This window comes from Hypanus sabinus, chromosome 27 (assembly GCF_030144855.1).
Source record: "Hypanus sabinus isolate sHypSab1 chromosome 27, sHypSab1.hap1, whole genome shotgun sequence".
Taxonomy (NCBI): Eukaryota; Metazoa; Chordata; class Chondrichthyes; order Myliobatiformes; family Dasyatidae; genus Hypanus; species Hypanus sabinus.
This window is the reverse complement of record NC_082732.1, coordinates 2,772,089-2,791,098: the sequence shown is the minus strand read 5'-3', so window position 1 is coordinate 2,791,098 and position 19,010 is coordinate 2,772,089. Positions and strand designations below refer to the sequence as shown.

At 42.4% G+C, this 19,010-nt stretch overlaps 1 protein-coding gene across 3 annotated transcripts in view; it reads right to left on the bottom strand.

The window, feature by feature from the left end:
- hspg2 (heparan sulfate proteoglycan 2) overlaps positions 1–17,583 on the bottom strand; it is a 521,654-nt gene extending 504,071 nt beyond the window's left edge. For all 3 annotated transcript variants that reach the window (XM_059951673.1, XM_059951675.1, XM_059951674.1), the window contains exon 1: positions 17,374–17,583. In XM_059951673.1, the coding sequence (XP_059807656.1) occupies positions 17,374–17,442 (69 nt within the window). In that variant the 5' untranslated portion in view covers positions 17,443–17,583. The remainder of the gene's footprint in view (positions 1–17,373) is intronic.
- Positions 17,584–19,010: the final 1,427 nt, after the last annotated feature.

The following is a 19,010-nucleotide window of genomic DNA, read 5'->3' as shown; positions in this document are numbered from 1 at the left end:
ACCTACATCCTGAAAAATAAAGTGAAAGACTATGAATTTGTCAGGAAGGAATTGGATTTTGCTTCCTAACAATTTCATATTCTGGGAAATAATTTTTCGATCCCTCATCTACACCACCTTTTGAACAAAAGATAAATGATCCTCTCATTTTCTAATGTCTATTCCAGGAGTTTACTCACATGAGAATGACAGAACACAATAACTATTTATAAAACCATCACCATCCCTCCAATGACCAGACTACTTTTTTTTTTGAAGGTAGCCTCTTCCCAGCCTCTGACAAAAACTCAGCCCACATCAGCAACCACGCCCTGCAAAACAGCCCTAAGCCCTAACCCCTAACCTTTCGGATATTGCTGGCCATGGCTCTGTATCCACTAGCAACCAATATTGTGTTGGTTACAGAGAGAAACAGAGAAATGATTCAGGCCTTTCAGCCTTGGGTTTGCACACAGTAAGATCACGAGCTATCCGCACCTCAACTCCATCAGCCTAATTTAGTTTTGTCGTTCTGCAGACCTTGTCCACACACGCTTATTTCATTATGATTGTGAAGGTAGGAATAGATGTGCAACAAAGATTACTAAACAAGGTCTAATCTAATGGTGATTCTGGCTCATGGGACTAACTAGCCTCATACTTTTCAACAATACAGAGGGAAGTCATTCAGTCCATGAAATCACATCCACTTCTCAGAGCAATCCCATCAGAGCCATTTCCACATTCATATCCCTAGAACCTATTCTCTCAGCCCCACTCCATTATCCAGATGTAGTTGGGGCAGGAGAACTTGTCAAAGCCAACCAGTCTACTGTGTCATGTTTAATATTTAACAAAACTAAGCAACTGCAAAGGAGCAAATCTACAAGGGGTGATTTTGCAGACTTCATGTTGTTACATTTCATAAAATAGAAATAATCAAATTAAGTACCAACCAAACCCCAGGGATAACACAGTCTTTCTTTTGGCCATACTTCAAAAGTATAGTCGATACTTCAGGCTGAGACCCTACATCAGGACCTGCTGAAGGGTCTTGGGCCAAAACATCGAGTATACAATTTTCCATAGATGCAGCCTGGCCTGCTGAGCTCCTCCATCATTTTGTGTGTGTCGCTCAGATTTCCAGCGGCTGCAGATTGTTCCTGTTTGCAATTCTCTACAGAAAGTGCAACACTTCCCGTCACCACCTCAAGAAATTCCGCAATGGCCTGACATCCACTGTTGACACAAAACCATGGGCCAGAACTCTGGAAATGGAATCTTTTATATTTGCTTGTGAGGGAAAATGTTAATTAGACAATGGAATGGTGAGCCCAGACATTACAGCATGTCCACAGCTCTGGACAAAAGCGTTATCAGATCAAATCTTTGGAATTATTTCCCCACCCCACCCACAACCAATCTATGACTCAGAGGCAAGAAAGGTTGCCTGAGTCAGAGTCTGGGGGCCAGGCAGTGAACTGTCATGCTGTCTGTGCTGGAAATAAACCTAGGAACTGAAATACTCCAAAGGTTTTATATTCTCACTAGGTCTACAAGTTTCCAGTGAGCAAAGATTTGGGCTACAGTTACAGTTGGTAATAAAAAAAAATCACTTTTTCCATTACAAGTTTGGATTTTCAGTAGATGTTCTATTTGACTTCTGGAGTGACTGCAGGCAGTAAGTTTAATACAACAGAATAGAAAAAGCCCACTGCAATTTGTTGTAACCTCGATAAACCAGATCATCGAGGACACAGATAGCTGCACATGTCGAGGTGGGAGGGGGAACCTTCCTGATACTCGTATCAACAGGCTCCGTTATTTGACAAACCTAGACTGCTGAAGGGCAGGAAGCCACTGGCTGGGTGAGCCCTGCAAGGAATGGGTCGCTGGTTCAGGCTGGGATACATATCAGGCCAGGTCTGTGTAGGACAAATCCAAAACATACCAAGGCTTCACCAAAGTCGAGCGCTGGCTTCCACACCAGTCCTGAAGTATTTTTACAACTGCTGCAGTATATACCTCCTAATGAACAATGCAGAGTTCTGCTGTCCTGTTAGCATATATCACTACGTTGTGAGCTTGGTAAGTCAAAAACTTATCAGCTTCCTGACCACAAGTATTTAATTGAGCACCACATGGTTAAAATGAATTAGTGACTTTACTATACAAAGCATGGCACCAATGCAACATTGCTTTGTATTGTCTCCTTGAATCCACGTTTGAGAGTTCAGGACTTTGTAACTGAAACTGAATATTCCCTTCTGCTCCCTCACAAAGGTAACCAAGAGGTCTATACTTACAGAAGTTAACTCCCAACGCCACCACTGGGACTTTCTTGATTGAAGTGTAGGAGAGTGAGGTGCATAAAATCATGGGCAGCATAGATAGGGTGAAAACAGTCTTTTTTCCAGGGTAGGGGAATCAATAACAGTAGGTGTAGGTTTAGGGTGAGAGGAGAGATTTAAAGGAACCCCAGGAGCAATTTTTTCACCCAGGCAGTTAGTATATGGAATAAGCTGCCAGTTGAGACAGGTATACAAATAACATTTAAAAGGCAATTGGACAGGTACATGGATAGGAAAGGTCTAGAGATACTGGCAAATGGGATGAGCTTAGAGAGCACCAAGGTCCTGAAAAACGTTGTATTGTTTTTACTGTGTACTGTACCAGCAGTTATGGTCAAAATGACAATAAAAAGCAATTTGACTTGACTTGACAAGGACCAGTTGGGCTAAAGGATCTGTTATAATACTGTACAACTCCATGATGCTAACTGATCATTTATTAAAGTCCACCTAAACAAACCTTCAAAGAATGAGAGAACTGCTTCACCAGGCCATGCCCTAGCAGAGGCCAATGAGAAAGTGTGTCTTTTAGGATGGATAAACTGGGAGAAAATGTAAACAGATGCCAGGAAAGCCAAGGCTCTAATAAACACCACTTACTTTAGCAGGGCCCAATGCCACACAACAAAGAAAGCAACACCAGTGATTTTACAACCTAAATTTTTTCTCAGCAGTCACCGTGGTTCACAGGCAGCTCACGGATGCACAGCTCCAAATGATCTGTCTTGCGCACTACAACACATTACAGTGCTTTGCCAAACTTTTAACCTACTCTACAATCAATCTAGCACTTCTCTCCTACGTAACCCATAAATCCATGTGCCCATGTAAGTCTTTTAAATGCAGCTAACATATCAGCTTCTAATGGTGACCACTGTTCCCATTCTGCTCTTCGAATACAGCCATACCAGTGGCCAGTATCTAACCCACAAAGCTAACACTCCCACAGCACTCAGCTCAACCCTTCGAAAGGGGAGTTGCATTCAAAGCTCAATTGTCAAATGCAGATCACTACACTATAGGCGGCAGGCCAATCAGGGAAATTGATGAGTATGAGAGATGAAACAGATTACACGAAAATCAGTAAAAGCCAGCACAGACGATGTAAGAAAATATGATATATGTAATATCAGAAAATTGGTCTCTTTAACCCAACATATTATCTCTATATAGTTACACTATTTATTTAAAGTCTTGTCCTGTTTCTTAATCCATGGCTTCCCTCCTTCACTGATTATCCCAATATTTTGCCCTTTTCCAAACCTTTGAAAAGATTCCTTGTCCTACAGAAGACATAGGTGCAGAAATAGGCTGTTTGGCTCATCGAACCTGCTCCATCACTTCACCATGGCTGATACGTTTTCCCTCTCAACTAATCAAGAGCCTCTCAACTTGATTTAAATACACCCAATGACCTGGTCTTGAAGTCCACAGATTCACCACTGTCTGGCTGAAGAAATTCCTCCTCATCCCCATTCTAAGTGCTCATCCCCTTACTTTGAGGCTGTGCTTCTGTCCTAGACACCCCAACTACAGGAAACATCCTGTTCACATTCATTCTATCTAGGCTTTTCAATATTTAATAGGTTTTGATGAGACCCCCCCCCCCAATTCTCCTAAATTCTAGTGAGTACAGGCCCAGAGACATCAAACACTCCTCAATTGCTCCTCTTTCATTCCCAGAATCATTCTTGTGAACCTCCTCTGAGCTCCTTCCAACGTCAGCACATCCTCGCTTTTATATTCTACTCCTCTCAAAATGAATGCTAACATTGCCTTTGCTTTCCTCAACCTGCAAGTTAACCTTTAGGGAATACTGCATGAAGATTCCTAAGTCCCTTTGCTCCCCATTTAGAAAATAGCATACACTTTTATTCCTTCTAATAAAGTACATGACTATACACTTACTGATACTGTATTCCATGTGCCACTTCTTAGACCATACTCCTAACCTGTCCTTCTGTAGCCTCTCTGCTTCCTCAATACGACCTGCCCCACCACCTATTTCTGTGTTATCCACAAACTTGGCCAAACCTCTAAACTTCAAAATCTCCTGTCAAATTTTAGAGCATCCAAATAGCATAACACACGAAATGCCATATTCAAGGTTGCTGATGACATCACTGTCTTAGGTGGTGATGTAGGAAGGAGACTGAATATCTGGCTGAGTGGTCTCACACCTCTTACTCAATGTCAGCAAGACTAAGGAGCTGATAATAGACTTCAGGAGAAGGAGACAAAAGGTCCACGAGCCAAACCTCATCAGAAATTCAGATTTGGAAAGGGATAGCAAATTTAAATCATCATTTCAGAGGACCTGTTCTTGGCTCAGCATGTAAATGTAATTACAAAGGAAGCACAGCAGGGCCTCTTCTTCCTTGTGAGGATGCGGAGATTCAGCATGACATCTAAAACTTTGATAAACTTCGACAGATGTGTAGTGAAGAGTGCATTTCCCAATGACCTTGAAGAAAAAATCCTAAAAAAAAGTAGTGTATATGGCTGAGCCTATCACAGGCATCCCCTCCCAACCACTCAGCACATGTGTATGAAACAATGTTGCAGGAAAGCAGAGTCTGTCATCAGGGACCCCATCACGCTCTCTTTTTACTGTTGCCATCAAGAAGGTACGAGAGCCTCAGGACTCTCACCACCAGGTTCAAGAAGTTACTACCCCCCATCCATCAGGTTCTTGAACCAAACTTCACTCAACTTCACGTCCATCATATTCCCACAACCAATGGGCTCACTTTCAAGGACCCTTCATCTCATGCCCTCAATATTTATTGTTTACTTTATTATTATTATTATTCTTTTTGGATTTACTGAGTTTGTCTTCTGCACTTTGGTTGAACACCCCAGTTGGGTGATCCTTCATTGATTCTGTTGATGGTTATTATTTTATGATTAACAGAGTATGCCCACAAAAATTGAATCTCAGAGTTGTGTATGGCAACACATGTGTACCTCGATAATAAATTTACTTCGATCTTTGAATGAAAAGATTCAGCTTTAACTTCTGAAGCAAAACAGTTTACTAAATGAAACCATGAGGATGCCAACACTGCATTTGTTTAGATAATGGTAGAATTTGTTCGGATAATGGTAGAACTATGTTTGATATTGAATAAACTAGATAAACCCACTGGTGAAATGTTTTTCAATAAGTCCTTGCAGCAAGACTTTGCCACATACCTGCCACAGTTGCAGGTACATTTAAGAGTATTTTAAAAACAATATGCAGTTCCTTGAGTGCATGATAACAAATAAATACTTAATGGAAGCCCTAAAATAATCTAAAGATTAATTTGAAGTATCCTGTTTACATTACATGAATGGAACAAGAATGGATTACTTTAACGATTGTCAAGAAAAGCAACTGAAATTAATCATTTTTTCTAAACAGTAATGAAAACCATAAAGACAAAAGAGCAAAAAAAACAAAAAAAAAACCCTGGTGAGTCTTTTTCTGACGACAGCACACATACACATTTAAGAAAAAAGTTGTTGAAATCTTAGGAAATTTGGTTTAAAAATACTCTATGGACCTTGAAAGATTCATCTTTCATTTGAAATAGAAGACTCTACAGGTTATAAACTTGCACAGTCTAAAAGCAGTTGTAACCAATTAGGGATTGATAGCTTGAGGAAACTGAAACACACAGTTCCTGGATAATTCTGCATTAAATTTAATTATTTGGAGCTTTTAATCAAGTTTGTTCATATTATTTTAAGATCTTATCTGTACAAGCATGAAATGCAGAACATGGTCTGTGTGAATGCAAATACCTATCACAACAGGCAGATAAAAATTCAAACGTGTTATCACATGGAACTGAATTAGTACCTGCAAACAAGTTACACTTTCTAGATATACCGCCAATCTATTTAAAATCAATAACACAATATACCATTTCCAAAATATTACTCTATTTCAAAATGTGAAATTCATGGCTATAACAAAAATCTTTATTTAACTTTAAAAAGTTTAAAGAATTAGACAAAATTCATTTTAACTGCACACGCCTAATTTTCCATTCCACATTAATTTCTGACTTAAAGTTAAACTTATCATCTTACTTCTCAATCCTCAGATTATATTAACCTCCCTTTCGCATGTATTCCAACTCAAATCTCTCATTGACACTGGCTCATGCACCTGAGTCTCACTGTGTTGTTTCCAGATTTCACCCAGGACCACAGAGGAAATGAAGTGCTACTTTTAGTCTAAAGCATTCCAAAGCTTACAACCTCACTGTCAGTCTGAATTACAAGAACATGGGTCAAGGCACACTCCACACTTGAGCACATAATCCAAATGTACAGAGTAGTGCTGATTAGATGCCACATGAATAAAAACCTGAGGGTTTGAAGAAAGCCTTTAACTCCAGTCTCTGCACACTCACTAGGTGCTCTCTGGGTGTAAGGCTGCCTTCAGTAAGAGTGCCTTTGAAACCATAAACAGTCTGAAAAACTAATCTGGTTCACGAACATCACTGGAAAGAGGAAATCTACTGGCCACACTCAGCCTCGTCTGGATGTGACTCAGACCAACCCCTGGTCGACTCCTTGATGCCTCTCCAGTCCATGGCAAGTACAGTTGGACAAGTTCCAGAATTGCCACTGACATCCACATCCTGGGAATCAGGGTTTCTCTACCTCTTTATGCCATGGACCCCTACCATTGACCAAGGGGTTCAAGGACCACCGGGTTGGGAACTCCGGCTGGGAATGAATGTAACATAACTGGCTTTGATGTTTCCTCCACATCATCAATCCTTCATTGACTACGAGGAACTCAAATGTCCCGACATCATGAAATTACTTGTATCTTTCCCTTGTGGTTAAAAACATAGTGGTAATAATCGTGCAATCACTCAAGTCGAGTGTGATGGCCCCTGAAGGGGTCGACTATTGGTGAGTCCTCGGGTAGAGGCGGATCCTGGATCCACATATTCTGATGCAGTGTGGGCAAGAATGCAGTGGCGTCTGTGGTTAGTGGATTGGTCTTTTGGTTGTTGTCTCTTCTTCTGCAACTGCTGCTTGTTCTCTGAGGCACCGTGGAGGTCATTCTCATAGTACAGATCCTTCTTGAACAGATTTCCTCCAGGTGTATCTACTGAGTGCAATGTCCTCCCAGTTTTTAGAAATAAAGTTGAATTACTTCAGGCTGATTTTGATGCTATTCTTGAAAAGTTTCCTGTGGCCACCAGGGGCCAGCTGACCCTCTTTCAACTGGGAGTAAAGGACCTGTTCAGGGAGACACGAGTCTGACATACAGATGACATGACCTATCCATTGGAGTTAGTATTGTTTTATTGTGGTGGAGATAAATTGATTTGTCATTTAAGGGTCAGCTGGTTAAAAATATAAAAGGTGCTCCATGATAGAAGCCATACCCCTGTTTTAAACAGGCCATTTAAACCATGGCCTGCAAAATATAAAAGTAAAACTCGAGATTTGAAACATAAGCAAATTTCACTTGGGAAATAAGTATTTTTCCTCTGTATTCTATCCAATTTCATATTAGAAGCCCTGATGCATATTTAAGCAGGAATGGCTTGTCCCATCCCTTCAGAAGGAGTTTGCTTTTCTGCTGGCTCCCACTTCACAAAGCCAAAACTGGAGTTCTGACTCACACTGCGCCAGTTCTGAAAGCGAGTCCAGTAAACCGTCCTCAGCAATAATCCCATACGTGTTCTGTGGGCAAGAGAATCCTAATTCATCAGCAATATACCACCATATATAATAATTTTCCCGAAGTGCTGGAGATTAGAAATACAACTGGGTTGTGATCTCAGGATTGCTACCCGTGTCACATGCTGAGGCCAGAAATAGGGAGATTATACATGTTAACATGTGTCTAAGGAGTTAGTATGTGTGTGGGGGGGTGAGGGGAGGACATCAGATTTTTGGATCATTGTGCTCTCTTCCAGGGAAGGTGGGACCTATACCCAAACTGAAGGAGGACCAAAACCCTGGTGGGAGGTTTTCCTGGTGCTGCATGGGCCGGGGGGTGGGGTGGTGCGGTAAACTAGAGTTGCTGGGGGATGGGAAAGAACAGATAGTGGAGAGGCTGTGGACACACATGTTAAAACCTCGGATAAATTCAGGAATCAAAAGGTGCAACTAGTGTCCTCAGTTGCATGTATTTCAATTCAAGAAATTTTGTAGGAAAGGCAGATGAGCTCAGGGCATGGGTCAACACATGGAATTATGATACTGTAGCCACTAGTGAGTCTTGGTTGCAGGAGGGTCAGGACTGAGAACTCAATATTCTATGATAGAGTGGGAGGGATTAAAGGGGTAGGACAAGCGTTACTATTCAGAGAAAATGTCATAGCAGTGTTCAGTTAGGACAGACTGGAGAATTTATCTACTGAGGAGTAAGAAAGGTATCACCATGTGAATGGGGCGACATTACAGACTATACAGTCTGTGGAATTTAGAGGAACAAATTTGTAGAGATCCCAGACTGTTGCAAGAAAGACTAGTTTGTAATACATAGATAGATACTTTATTGATCCCAAAGGAAATTACTATGTCACATTAGCATTACAAGTGTACAGATATATAAATATTAGAGAAGAAAGAATTCTCAAAAAGTTATCTTAAAAATAAGATGTGCAAAGTTTCTAAGTTCACACTAATAAGATGGTAGTGCAAGAGTTACCATAATATATAACATTGGCTGCACATTCACACCATCCAGATAAGAAGTGATGGTAGTATTGCACAGGGTGTCCGTGATTGTAGGGTGTGGTAAACAGAACTAAACAGAGGTTAATAACAGTCTACAGGAAGGGGTCATCTCTTTCCTGGCAATAGGTTGACTCATTATAGAGCCTAAAGGCCAAGAGTAAGAATTACCTCATAGCATTCTTTGCAGCAGTGCAGTTGCCTTAGTCTATTACTAAAAGTGCTCCTCTGTTCAGCCAAGGTGAAATGTGAAGGAAGTGCCGAGATTTTCTGGAAGGTCCTTTGTTCTACCACAGCTTCCAGTATGTTAGGTGATCTTAACTTCCACATACTGACTGGGACTCCCATACTGTTAAAGGGTTATAGGATAACAATCACCTAATGTGTTCAGGAAAATTTCCTTAATCAGTACATACAAGTCTCAATAAGAGAGAGTGCAAAATTTGATCTATTACAGAATGAGACAGGGTAGGAGACAGCAACTTGTGTTGGGGAACACTTTGCATGTGGTGATCATAATGCTATTAGTTTTAAAGAAATGTGGAAAGATTAGGTGGGGTCCATGGGTTGAGATTCTAAATTAGAGAAAGGCCAATTCTGATGGCATCCCAGAAAAGAATGTGGATTGGGACAGGCTTTTTTCTGGCATTGGTGTACTTCGTATTTGGGAGGCCTTCAAAAGTGAAATTTTGAGAGTACATGGCTTGCATTTGCCCGTCAGACTAAAAGTTAAAGAATACAGGTCAAGGGAACCTTGGATTTCAAAAGATATTGAGGTCCTGGTTAAGAGGAAAAAAAAGAGAATCTTGTGGGATTCTACAGTTATGTTCAGAGCAAAAGGACAAAACTGGTCCCCTGGAAGATCAGAACGGTAATGTCTGCGTGGAGCCAAAAGAAATGGGGGTGATCTAAAATCGATTTTTTGCATCTATATTTACTCAGGAGACAGTCACAGAGTCAACAGAAGTGAGGCAAAGCAACAGTGAGGTCCTGAACCCTATAGACTATAGAGAAGGAGGTGTTTGCTGTCGTAAGGAACTTAGGGTGGATAAATCCACAAGGCCTGACAAGGTGTTCCCTTGGACCCTACGGGAGGCAAGTGCAGAGGCAATAGCAGTGATATTTAAATCATCCTTCACGACAGATGAGGTACCTGAGGATTGGAGGGTAGCTACTGTTGCTCTGCTCTTTAAGAAAGGCTTTAAAAATAAAGCAGGAAATTATCACCTGGTGAGCCTGACACCAGTAGTGATAAAGTTATTCTAAGGGACCAGATTTGAGTACAGGCAGTCCCCAAGTTACATACGAGTTCCGTTCCCGAGTCCGTATTTAAGTTGGATTTGTACTACCTCGGAAGACGGTGGAGGCCAATTCTCTGGATGCTTTCAAGAAGGAGCTAGATAGATATCTGATGGATAGGGGAATCAAGTGATATGGGGACATGGCAGGGACTGGGTATTGATAGTGAATGATCAGCCATGATCTCAGAATGGCGGTGCAGACTCGAGGGGCCGAATGGTCTACTTCTGCACCTATTGTCTATTGTAAGTCGGAACAAGTACATCCGGTATTATTTAGCGTCAGTTAGTCAAACATTTGTTATAGTATATATTTTACCTTTTTATGCATATAAAACTCTGAAGAAATGTATGTATTCCAATAATTAAACCACTGCATTGCTTAGTAACAATTGCAGCTTTCACCGGGGCAGGGCCTTTCACATACTCCATTATTCTCACTTTATCCATGATCCTTTAAAATTGTTCCCATCGTTGACCGACTGTAGCCTAACGCTTTTCTAATGACCGATGGCGTCTCACCTCTTACCAAACGCTTTATTATTTCCACTTTATTTTCAATTGCGATGGTTTCCCATCAATGAAATAGAAACACTGCTGGCCCCGACCTCCGCCAGCTCCCGAGGTCCACTGGGTCTCAAGGACCACCGCACACCGTCAATGGAACAGAAACACTGTGGGCGGCGGGTCCTAAACTCCGCTGGCTCCCGAGGTCCACTGGGTCCTAACGACCACCGCACTGAGACAGGCTGAATGAGACAAGTGGGGGCTGTGCTGGGTTTGGTTATTTGATCATCCACAATATTCCACGTGGGAATTTAAACTGGAGGTGGCAGTGTTTTTTTTACGAGGTCGAGTTGCGAGCTCAACATCAACCCGGCACAGATGGTACGGGAGTCACTGGATCGACATCAACCCGGCACGGGAGCGGTCTGTCACTGGATCGAATTCGGAAACCTCCGTTCTCCAGCCCGGCGCTGACCTCACTGCGCCACCAGCCGACTGGAACAGGGGTGGGGTCAGTCAGGGTGAATTTTACTAAGAAAATTTTAAGCCAAATACAAAGTTAAACACTCAATACAGTGTCAATGGCAACAACTTAAAATGGCAGACTGTGTCGGGATCCAACTTAAAATGGCAGATGGCATTCTCCTTCCTTGGTTCGTAAGTACGAGTTGTCCGTAAGTCGGACATTGGTAACTCGGGGACTACCTGTACTTGGATAGACAGGGATACCATGCTCCATGCATGGTAGGTTATGTCTAACCAATCTTACCCAAGATTTTTGTGGAAGTTACCAGGAACATTGACAAAGGCAAGGTGGGGGACGTTGTCTTCAAGGTCCTGCATGGGATGTTGATCAAGGTTTTGTTAATGTTTAGTCTGTAACTTAATGTAGACAAGTGCGACATTTTGCCCTTTGGTAGGACCAAACAGGGCAGGTCTTAGAGAACAGTAGGACACCGAGGAGTGCAGTAGAACAAAGAAATCTGGGATACAGGTCCATAATTCATTGAAAATAGCAACATAGCTAGAAAGAGTCATAAAGAAAGCTTTTGGCACAATAGCCTTCACAAATCAAAGTAATGAATACAGGAGAAGGAATGTTATATAAGACATGGTGACGTCTAATTTGAGGTATTGTGTGCAGTTACAAGATGCAAATAAGGTTGAAAGAGTACAAAAAAATTACAAGGATGTTGTAAAAGATTGAGTAGGTTCAGACATTATTCCTTGAAACACAGAAGATTAAGCAGCGATTTGATAGATGAATACAAAATTATGAGGGGTATAGATAGGGTAAGGTCAAGCAGGCTATTTCCATGAAGGTAGGGTGAGACTACGACCAGAGGTCATGACTTAAGGGTGAGAGGTGAAACTTCTTCACTCAGAGGGTGGTGAGTGGAATGAGCTGCCAGTGCAAGTGGTGGATGCGAGCTCAACATTGAGATATGTTTGGATAGGTACAATGATGGAACGGCTACGGTCCAGGTACAGGTCAATGGGACCAGGTTAAATGGCTTGGCATGTACTAGATGGGCTAAAGGGCCTGTTTCTGTGCTATACTTTACTACAGCTCTAAATATCACTGTCGAAAACTATTTCAAATATATTCTCATGCAAAACACAACACTTTTCTAAACAGTATATAAATTAACCTCATCTTTGGCTTTCTTTAAAAGCTAGTATGTCCACAGCTTCATAGCATTATATATAGCTTCTATACATTCCTCTATTTAACTATATTCTTACAATAGCTTCGTATACCACAAGTATTGAAGTATGAACAGATGTGCTCGTTGAATCCTGGAAGGTTTAACTCCAGAAACTTGGAAAGCTGCTATCAGCATTGTTTTAGCAATTGTTCTCCTTCCTGTTCAGATACCTGAACACTCCACCTTTTTTTTTAAAAACACACAAACCACCTCAATACAAGTAGTTGCTTAATTTAGCTTGAAGCACCCGTCTCCCAGTCAAATGTTTCTGAGCCAATGCAAATGTGCATACAGTTCTCTAAAAGTGGCATACCAGGTTGAGAAAGCAGTTATAAAAAGCCAAGGGCTTTATAAATAGTGTCTGAGAACATGAGAAATCTTAACAACCTGGGGTATGGTGTCCAATTATGGGCGCCACAGTTAGGAAAGATATAAAGACTTTAAAAGTGCAGAAGAGATCTGCTAAAATGATTTCAGGGGCAAAGAACTTTAGTTATGCAGAATATAACAAGTTGTTGGTGGCCGTGAGTGGATTTGATTGACCTATTTAAGATCATGATGAGTCTGGCATTACAGACAGAGAGAAACTGTTCCCACTGGCAGAGGGCGATACACACAAAATGCTAGAGTAAAATAGCAGGTCAGGCAGCATAATGGAGGGAAACAAACAGCATTTCAGATTGAGATCACATAACTTGTTCAATGCTTTCCATGGATGCTACTTAACCTGTTAAATTCCTCCAACATTTTGTCTGTGTTGCTCAAGATTTCCAACATCTGCAGAATCTTGTCTCTCCATTAGCAGTGCAGTCAAGAACAAGAGGGCATGGGATGAAGGTGAATAATAATTTGGATCTGAAAATTAACACCAGTGGTGACAGTGGAGGCAGATTCAATTGTACTGCTCAATCGATGTGGGTAAGTATCTGAAAGGAATGACTTTGCAGGCCAATGGAGGGTGGTGAAGTGGGATCAGCTGGATTACCAATAACTGGCATAGACATGCTTGTGTGATTCAAACCACTAATGAAAACTGACAGTTCACTGCTGTGCTGGGGAAAACCTTGTGGAGAAGTGATCAAAACACATCCTGAGCTACATGTCCAGGACAGCTGAATAATGCTTATAATACAACAACTATGGCGAAGGATATGTCTGGTACTTGAGCTGAAATTCTACATTGGAGAAAGGACAATTTTTATTGGCATCAGAAATGATCCGGCAAGTGCAGATTGCATCACAACGTTGTCAGGCAAAGGTGTGTGTGGTAAGTGGGAGGCCTTTAAAAGTGAAATTTTGAGAGTACAGAGTTAGTATGTTCCTGTCAGAATAAAAGGTAAATTTTACAGGTTTGGGGAAACTTGGATTTCTAGAGATATTGAGGCACTGGTTAAGAATTAAAAAGATATAAACAGGCAGGTAGGAACAAATTCAAAGATTCAAATTAGGTGCTTATGAAGTATAAGGAATTCAAGAGAACACCCAAGAAAGAAATCAGGAGGTTTCCCTAGTAGACAAGGTGAAGGAGAATCCTAAGGGATACTAGATAGGTTCAGAGCAAAAGGATCACAAGGGGCAAAATTGGCCCTCTGGAACATGAAGCCAAAGCAGATGGGGGAGATCTAAATTGGAGTTTTTGTATCTGTATTTCCCCAGGGGACGGACACGTAATCTACAGTAGAGAAACAAAGCAGCATTGACTTCATGGACCCTATACAAGCTACCAAGGAGGTGTTTGCTGTGTTGAGGCAAATTAGGGTGGATAAATCCCCAGGGCCTGATAAGGCATTCCCTCAGACCTCGAGGGAGGCTGATGGAGGAATTGCAGGGGCTATACCAGAGGTATTTAACATTTCCTTAGGAGTGAATAAGGAGCCAGAGGATCGGAGAATAGACAATGATGTTACCATGCTTAGTCTCTAAAAACAAGCAGAGAAATCATAGGCCAGTGAGCCTGATGTCCGTAGTGGGCAACTTATTGGAAAGTCTTTTAAGGGACCAGATACAGTACATAAGAACTTAGATACACAGGGTCTGTGCTGGCCTATTGATGTTAGTCATCTACATCAACGATCTGGATGATAATGTGGTTAACTGGATCAGCAAAGATGCGAATGGCTCACTGGCCCTGCCCTGACGCCTGCAAAAACAGTCCCATTCCAGTTCACTCGGGAGCAGCTAGCACCAACCTACTGCAGGTACATTCTTTATGCTGGGCAATGTAAACCTGTTTGGAGAATATCCAAATCTTCACTATCACTGCTCTTATTCCTTGCCAATCAGCTCTCTGCATGTGAGAATGCAAATGTCAACCATTATTTATTTAACTGCAAAGCAGAAGGTGCTCAAACAGCTAAGTTGCCAAATCTTTCAAAATTTCCAAAGGAGTCCATCATTCTCTGGAACAGAATCTTGACTTATCCTTGTTCCTAACTGCCAAAATCTTTGACTTTCTAAAGCACAATACAGCTCATGATTCTAAGCAAAGTGTTGTACAGTAAAATTAGATTTTCTAAAAATACAGCATCTATGGAAAGAGATTCAATTACAATAACTCCTAAAACAGCTTGTTCCAGTTCTTGCTCATAGGCCTCTGTTCGAAGAGTAGATGCAGATGGTTTAATAAGCACCCCACTTTTTCTTTCCTTTCGTGGAACAGCTGAAATCTGTCTTCAGTCACTATCTTTTAGATTCCTCAATAGAATGACTGTTGATGTTCACAAAAGCATGTGCTTGTCAATATAATAGGAATTTTCGATTGTTTTCCTCACACAGCCTCACGACGAGTTCCATGAACACATTTTGCCTCTCATCCATTCCCTCCCCAGCAATGCCTCAGCAGACAACAGTCCTGGAGCAGGATTCTACATCTAATCATGTCTATTCCATGAAGCTCAAGACCAGAAATGATCTCACATTTCTAGTGGGGAGCATCAGCCCCTTAGGTCTAAAAGGAATTCTGCATTTCTCAGCAGCTGAAGGGTCTTGGCTCAAAATGTCAGCTGAACTCTGTTCCACAGATGCTGCTTGGCCTGCTAGTTCCTCCAGCATTTTGTGTGTGCTGCTTGGATTTCCGGCATCTGCAGATGTTCTCTCGTCTGCATTTCTCAGGGTGTAGGGCAAGGATAATGTTCTGCCATAATCTGTGGGTTAAATATGTGAGTCATAGTTGTCCAACTTCCAACTTTTTGGTTTGCATTTCACCGTCACAATCAAAATTAAAACAATACAGACAAATGAAAATTAAAGGACTACCAAGTTTAGTCTCAGTGACTCTTCACCTATACGATTCCTTTCCCCACTTTAGCAAAAGGGTTTTAGTCCAGAAAACATTAATACTATTATTTCTCCAGTTCCTGACCCACAGTCATTCCCCATGCAGCAATCCAGACAGTATAAACTTTTCACCATTCTTATCAAATCCCTCAGTGACTCCACACCTCCCCATTTACAAACTCTGACCTTACAATCCTCCAAGGTTTCTCTGCTCCTCTAATCCACCTCCCCCATTTCACCACGGCAGGGGAAAGTGTAGAATTAATTGCAGGTGTGATACTCATGAAGTTCTTAGAGTGGAGCAGAAGAAATGTCAAGTGTGCAACATTATTGCAGGCCAGTTGTGAGAATACTGGTGCAGTTATACTTATTGTGGTTACAGGCAGCATAGAGATAGAGGCAGAGACAGGGTGTAATGTTTCTAAGAAATTGTTCTAAAAGTCAGAAATGAATCCAAGCCTGTGGCTCAGTGGTAAATGAAACAGCCTGACTGCACTCTGTTAAGTACAAATCCGGTTAAGGAAGGGAAAAGATTCACTTTTCCATGTTTCTGACAATGGCCTGATTCATTCCGTACAGGGTGTCAGGTAATCATTAACCACAGGGGTAGTCAAACATGTCATGGAGCAATGGTGTAAGAACCTTCATTGAGTGTATCCAATCTAGTCCCACCTACATGGGCAATTTCTCACACAATGGCAGATGAGAAAGAGAGCAAACCCAGAGACTGGGGGAAGTGGTAAACCAAATACGGAGAGAGAAAGATAGAGGGCATAATGGCCACCCATTGCACCAATTCCATCAGCGTGCTGAAACAAAACTGGTAACAGGGAATGAAATTGTCGAGCGTTGTGATTCAGCTGAGTTAAACCAAAGAAATATACTCTGAAACAGGTTCACAGAGTCTGGAAAGGAGACAGTACTTCCTGCCACAAGTCACCTTGTAAGGTCCACGCTCCCCGCTGCCATCATAGCTGGGTGATGGAAGCAACTGAGCGAAAAGATATTCCGTCTCCAGCCTTGTAAGGAGCAGCAAGTCCCGTATTTCAGTATTTCGCGTCCTATTACAGTAGGAGGCTGTACGACGCTAAAGAATATCTAAACAACACCTCAGTTTAAAGTTTCTTCATTTGTTATTAAACTTTCATGCGAATTATTCTTTTGAGGTGCAATCGAAGACATCAATAACAAAAAAATCTTTCTGCAGAAATGATGGAGACAGACTCATTTAGACGAAACTATGAATAGGTTTAAGACATAGCAATGGTTCCAACCTGGATAAAATTAGCCATTGCTGCTATCTGGTAGCAGTTTTACACAAATACACTCTGGAAACTGATGCAAAATCGGGCATACAGCTGATCCAAGCTCTCCTAAAGTATCCCGCATCGCTCGGCTCCCTGGGACAGGCTGAACTCAGAGTTTCTCCAACTTCTGGAGAAGTTTACAAACTTTGTGAATTGTTACTTGAGTGGAGCCCGCTGTCCCTCGGGCGCCACGTTAACTGCCCTCACATGCTCGGGGAAGAATGGAAAGCGACCCCCTTGTACTCACAGCGAAGGAGAGCAGAAGTACGTGAATGAGGAGCCGCCAGCCAACCGGCCACGCTTCGCTGCCTCGCATTTTTCAGTGCCCGGCGCCCTCCCGCTCTTGCTACCACCGTCAACTTGTTCAGAGTCCCTGGATCGGAGCAGCACCGTCCCTGAGCTGCTCTACGCACCACGGTACAAGCATAAGTCCGGACCGCCCCTCCAGCTTCTGCTCCCAGCAGCGGCAACGCCCGCCCGCCCGTCCGTCCGCCACAACCCCTGCCTCAGTACAAAGCCCACCATGGATTCACTGGAATGGACCCGCCCTCCTACTCTCCGGACTGGACTTTCAGGACGGGATCACAATCTCTGACTTCCCAGTGGTGTTTGTTGAGATGAAGTCTGGCAGTAGCTCAAAGGGAGGGTGGCAATGCCGCCTGGAACGTCCAACCAAGGTGGGAAGCTGTGACATTGCCTAAAAGCTGAAGGAGGTGCATTCTCTGAGGCAGAACATCTCCTGCACCTCCTTCAGCTTTTAGACAATGTCACAGCTTCCCACCATCGCCTTTCAGATCAAGGTTGTCTTTCGCTGTGCTCAAAAGCATCTAAGTGTTTCCACTGCTTTTTGAGAAAGAGAGTTGCACAGATCCAGTTCTCTATGAGAAATAGATGTTGCTTCATCCATGGCAACATTGAAGATCAGGGTGTTCACAGAACTCTTCTGGTTGATATCTGTCCAATACCAGTGTAGCAGTATCGGGGAGACCTGACATCCAGTACTATGTATAAGTTTGTATGTCCGCCTTATGACTGCATGGGTTTCTACCCCTGACTCATTTCTACCCACTTGCAAAGACATGCTACACTAGTTGCTGAGGCTGTTGTAACACTGGAAAAACTCAGCAGGTGAGGCAGCAACTCTGGAGAGGAATAAAGAATAGAGTTTACAACCCAGGACTTCGTCAAGACTGGGAAGGAAGAGAAATTAAGCCAGAATAAGAAGGGAAGGAGTACAAGCAGGAAGGTGATTGGTGAAGACAGGTGAAGTGGGAGTAGGGTATGAAGTTAGAAGCTGGGAGGTGATAGATTGAAAAGGTAAAGGATTGAAGAAGAAGAGAGTGAACCATGGGAGAAAGGGAAAGAGAAAGGGGCACCAGAGGGATTTGTCAGGCAGGTGAGGAGAAGATAAGGGAGCCTGAACAAGGAGTGGAAAAGGAAAAAAAGGGCAGGTTGATGACTGCATTGATGTTGCTTCCTGACCCCTTACAAAGTTGGCTCATCAATTTCACCAACTTTGCCTCCAACTTCCACCGTGCACTGAAAGGGGAGGGACAATCTATTTCTCACACCCCTCTCCCCTTTCTCAATCTCTCTGTCTCCAACTCTGGAGACCTGACCTAGATCGGGGGACTGCTTTGTCTAGCACCTTCACTTTGTTTGCAACAGGAAGGACTGCTGGGGGTCAACCTTATTAATTCCCCTCCCCAATCTAATTCCAACATGTAGGCCCATGGCCTCCTCTACTGCCACGATCAGCCCACTCTCAGGGAGATACACCTCATAATCAATCTGGGTAGCTTCTAAGCTGATGGCATGGACTTCAATTTCTCCATCTTCTGGTAATTTCTCCTTCCTTCTTCTCGCCTTTAAAAATTCCCCATT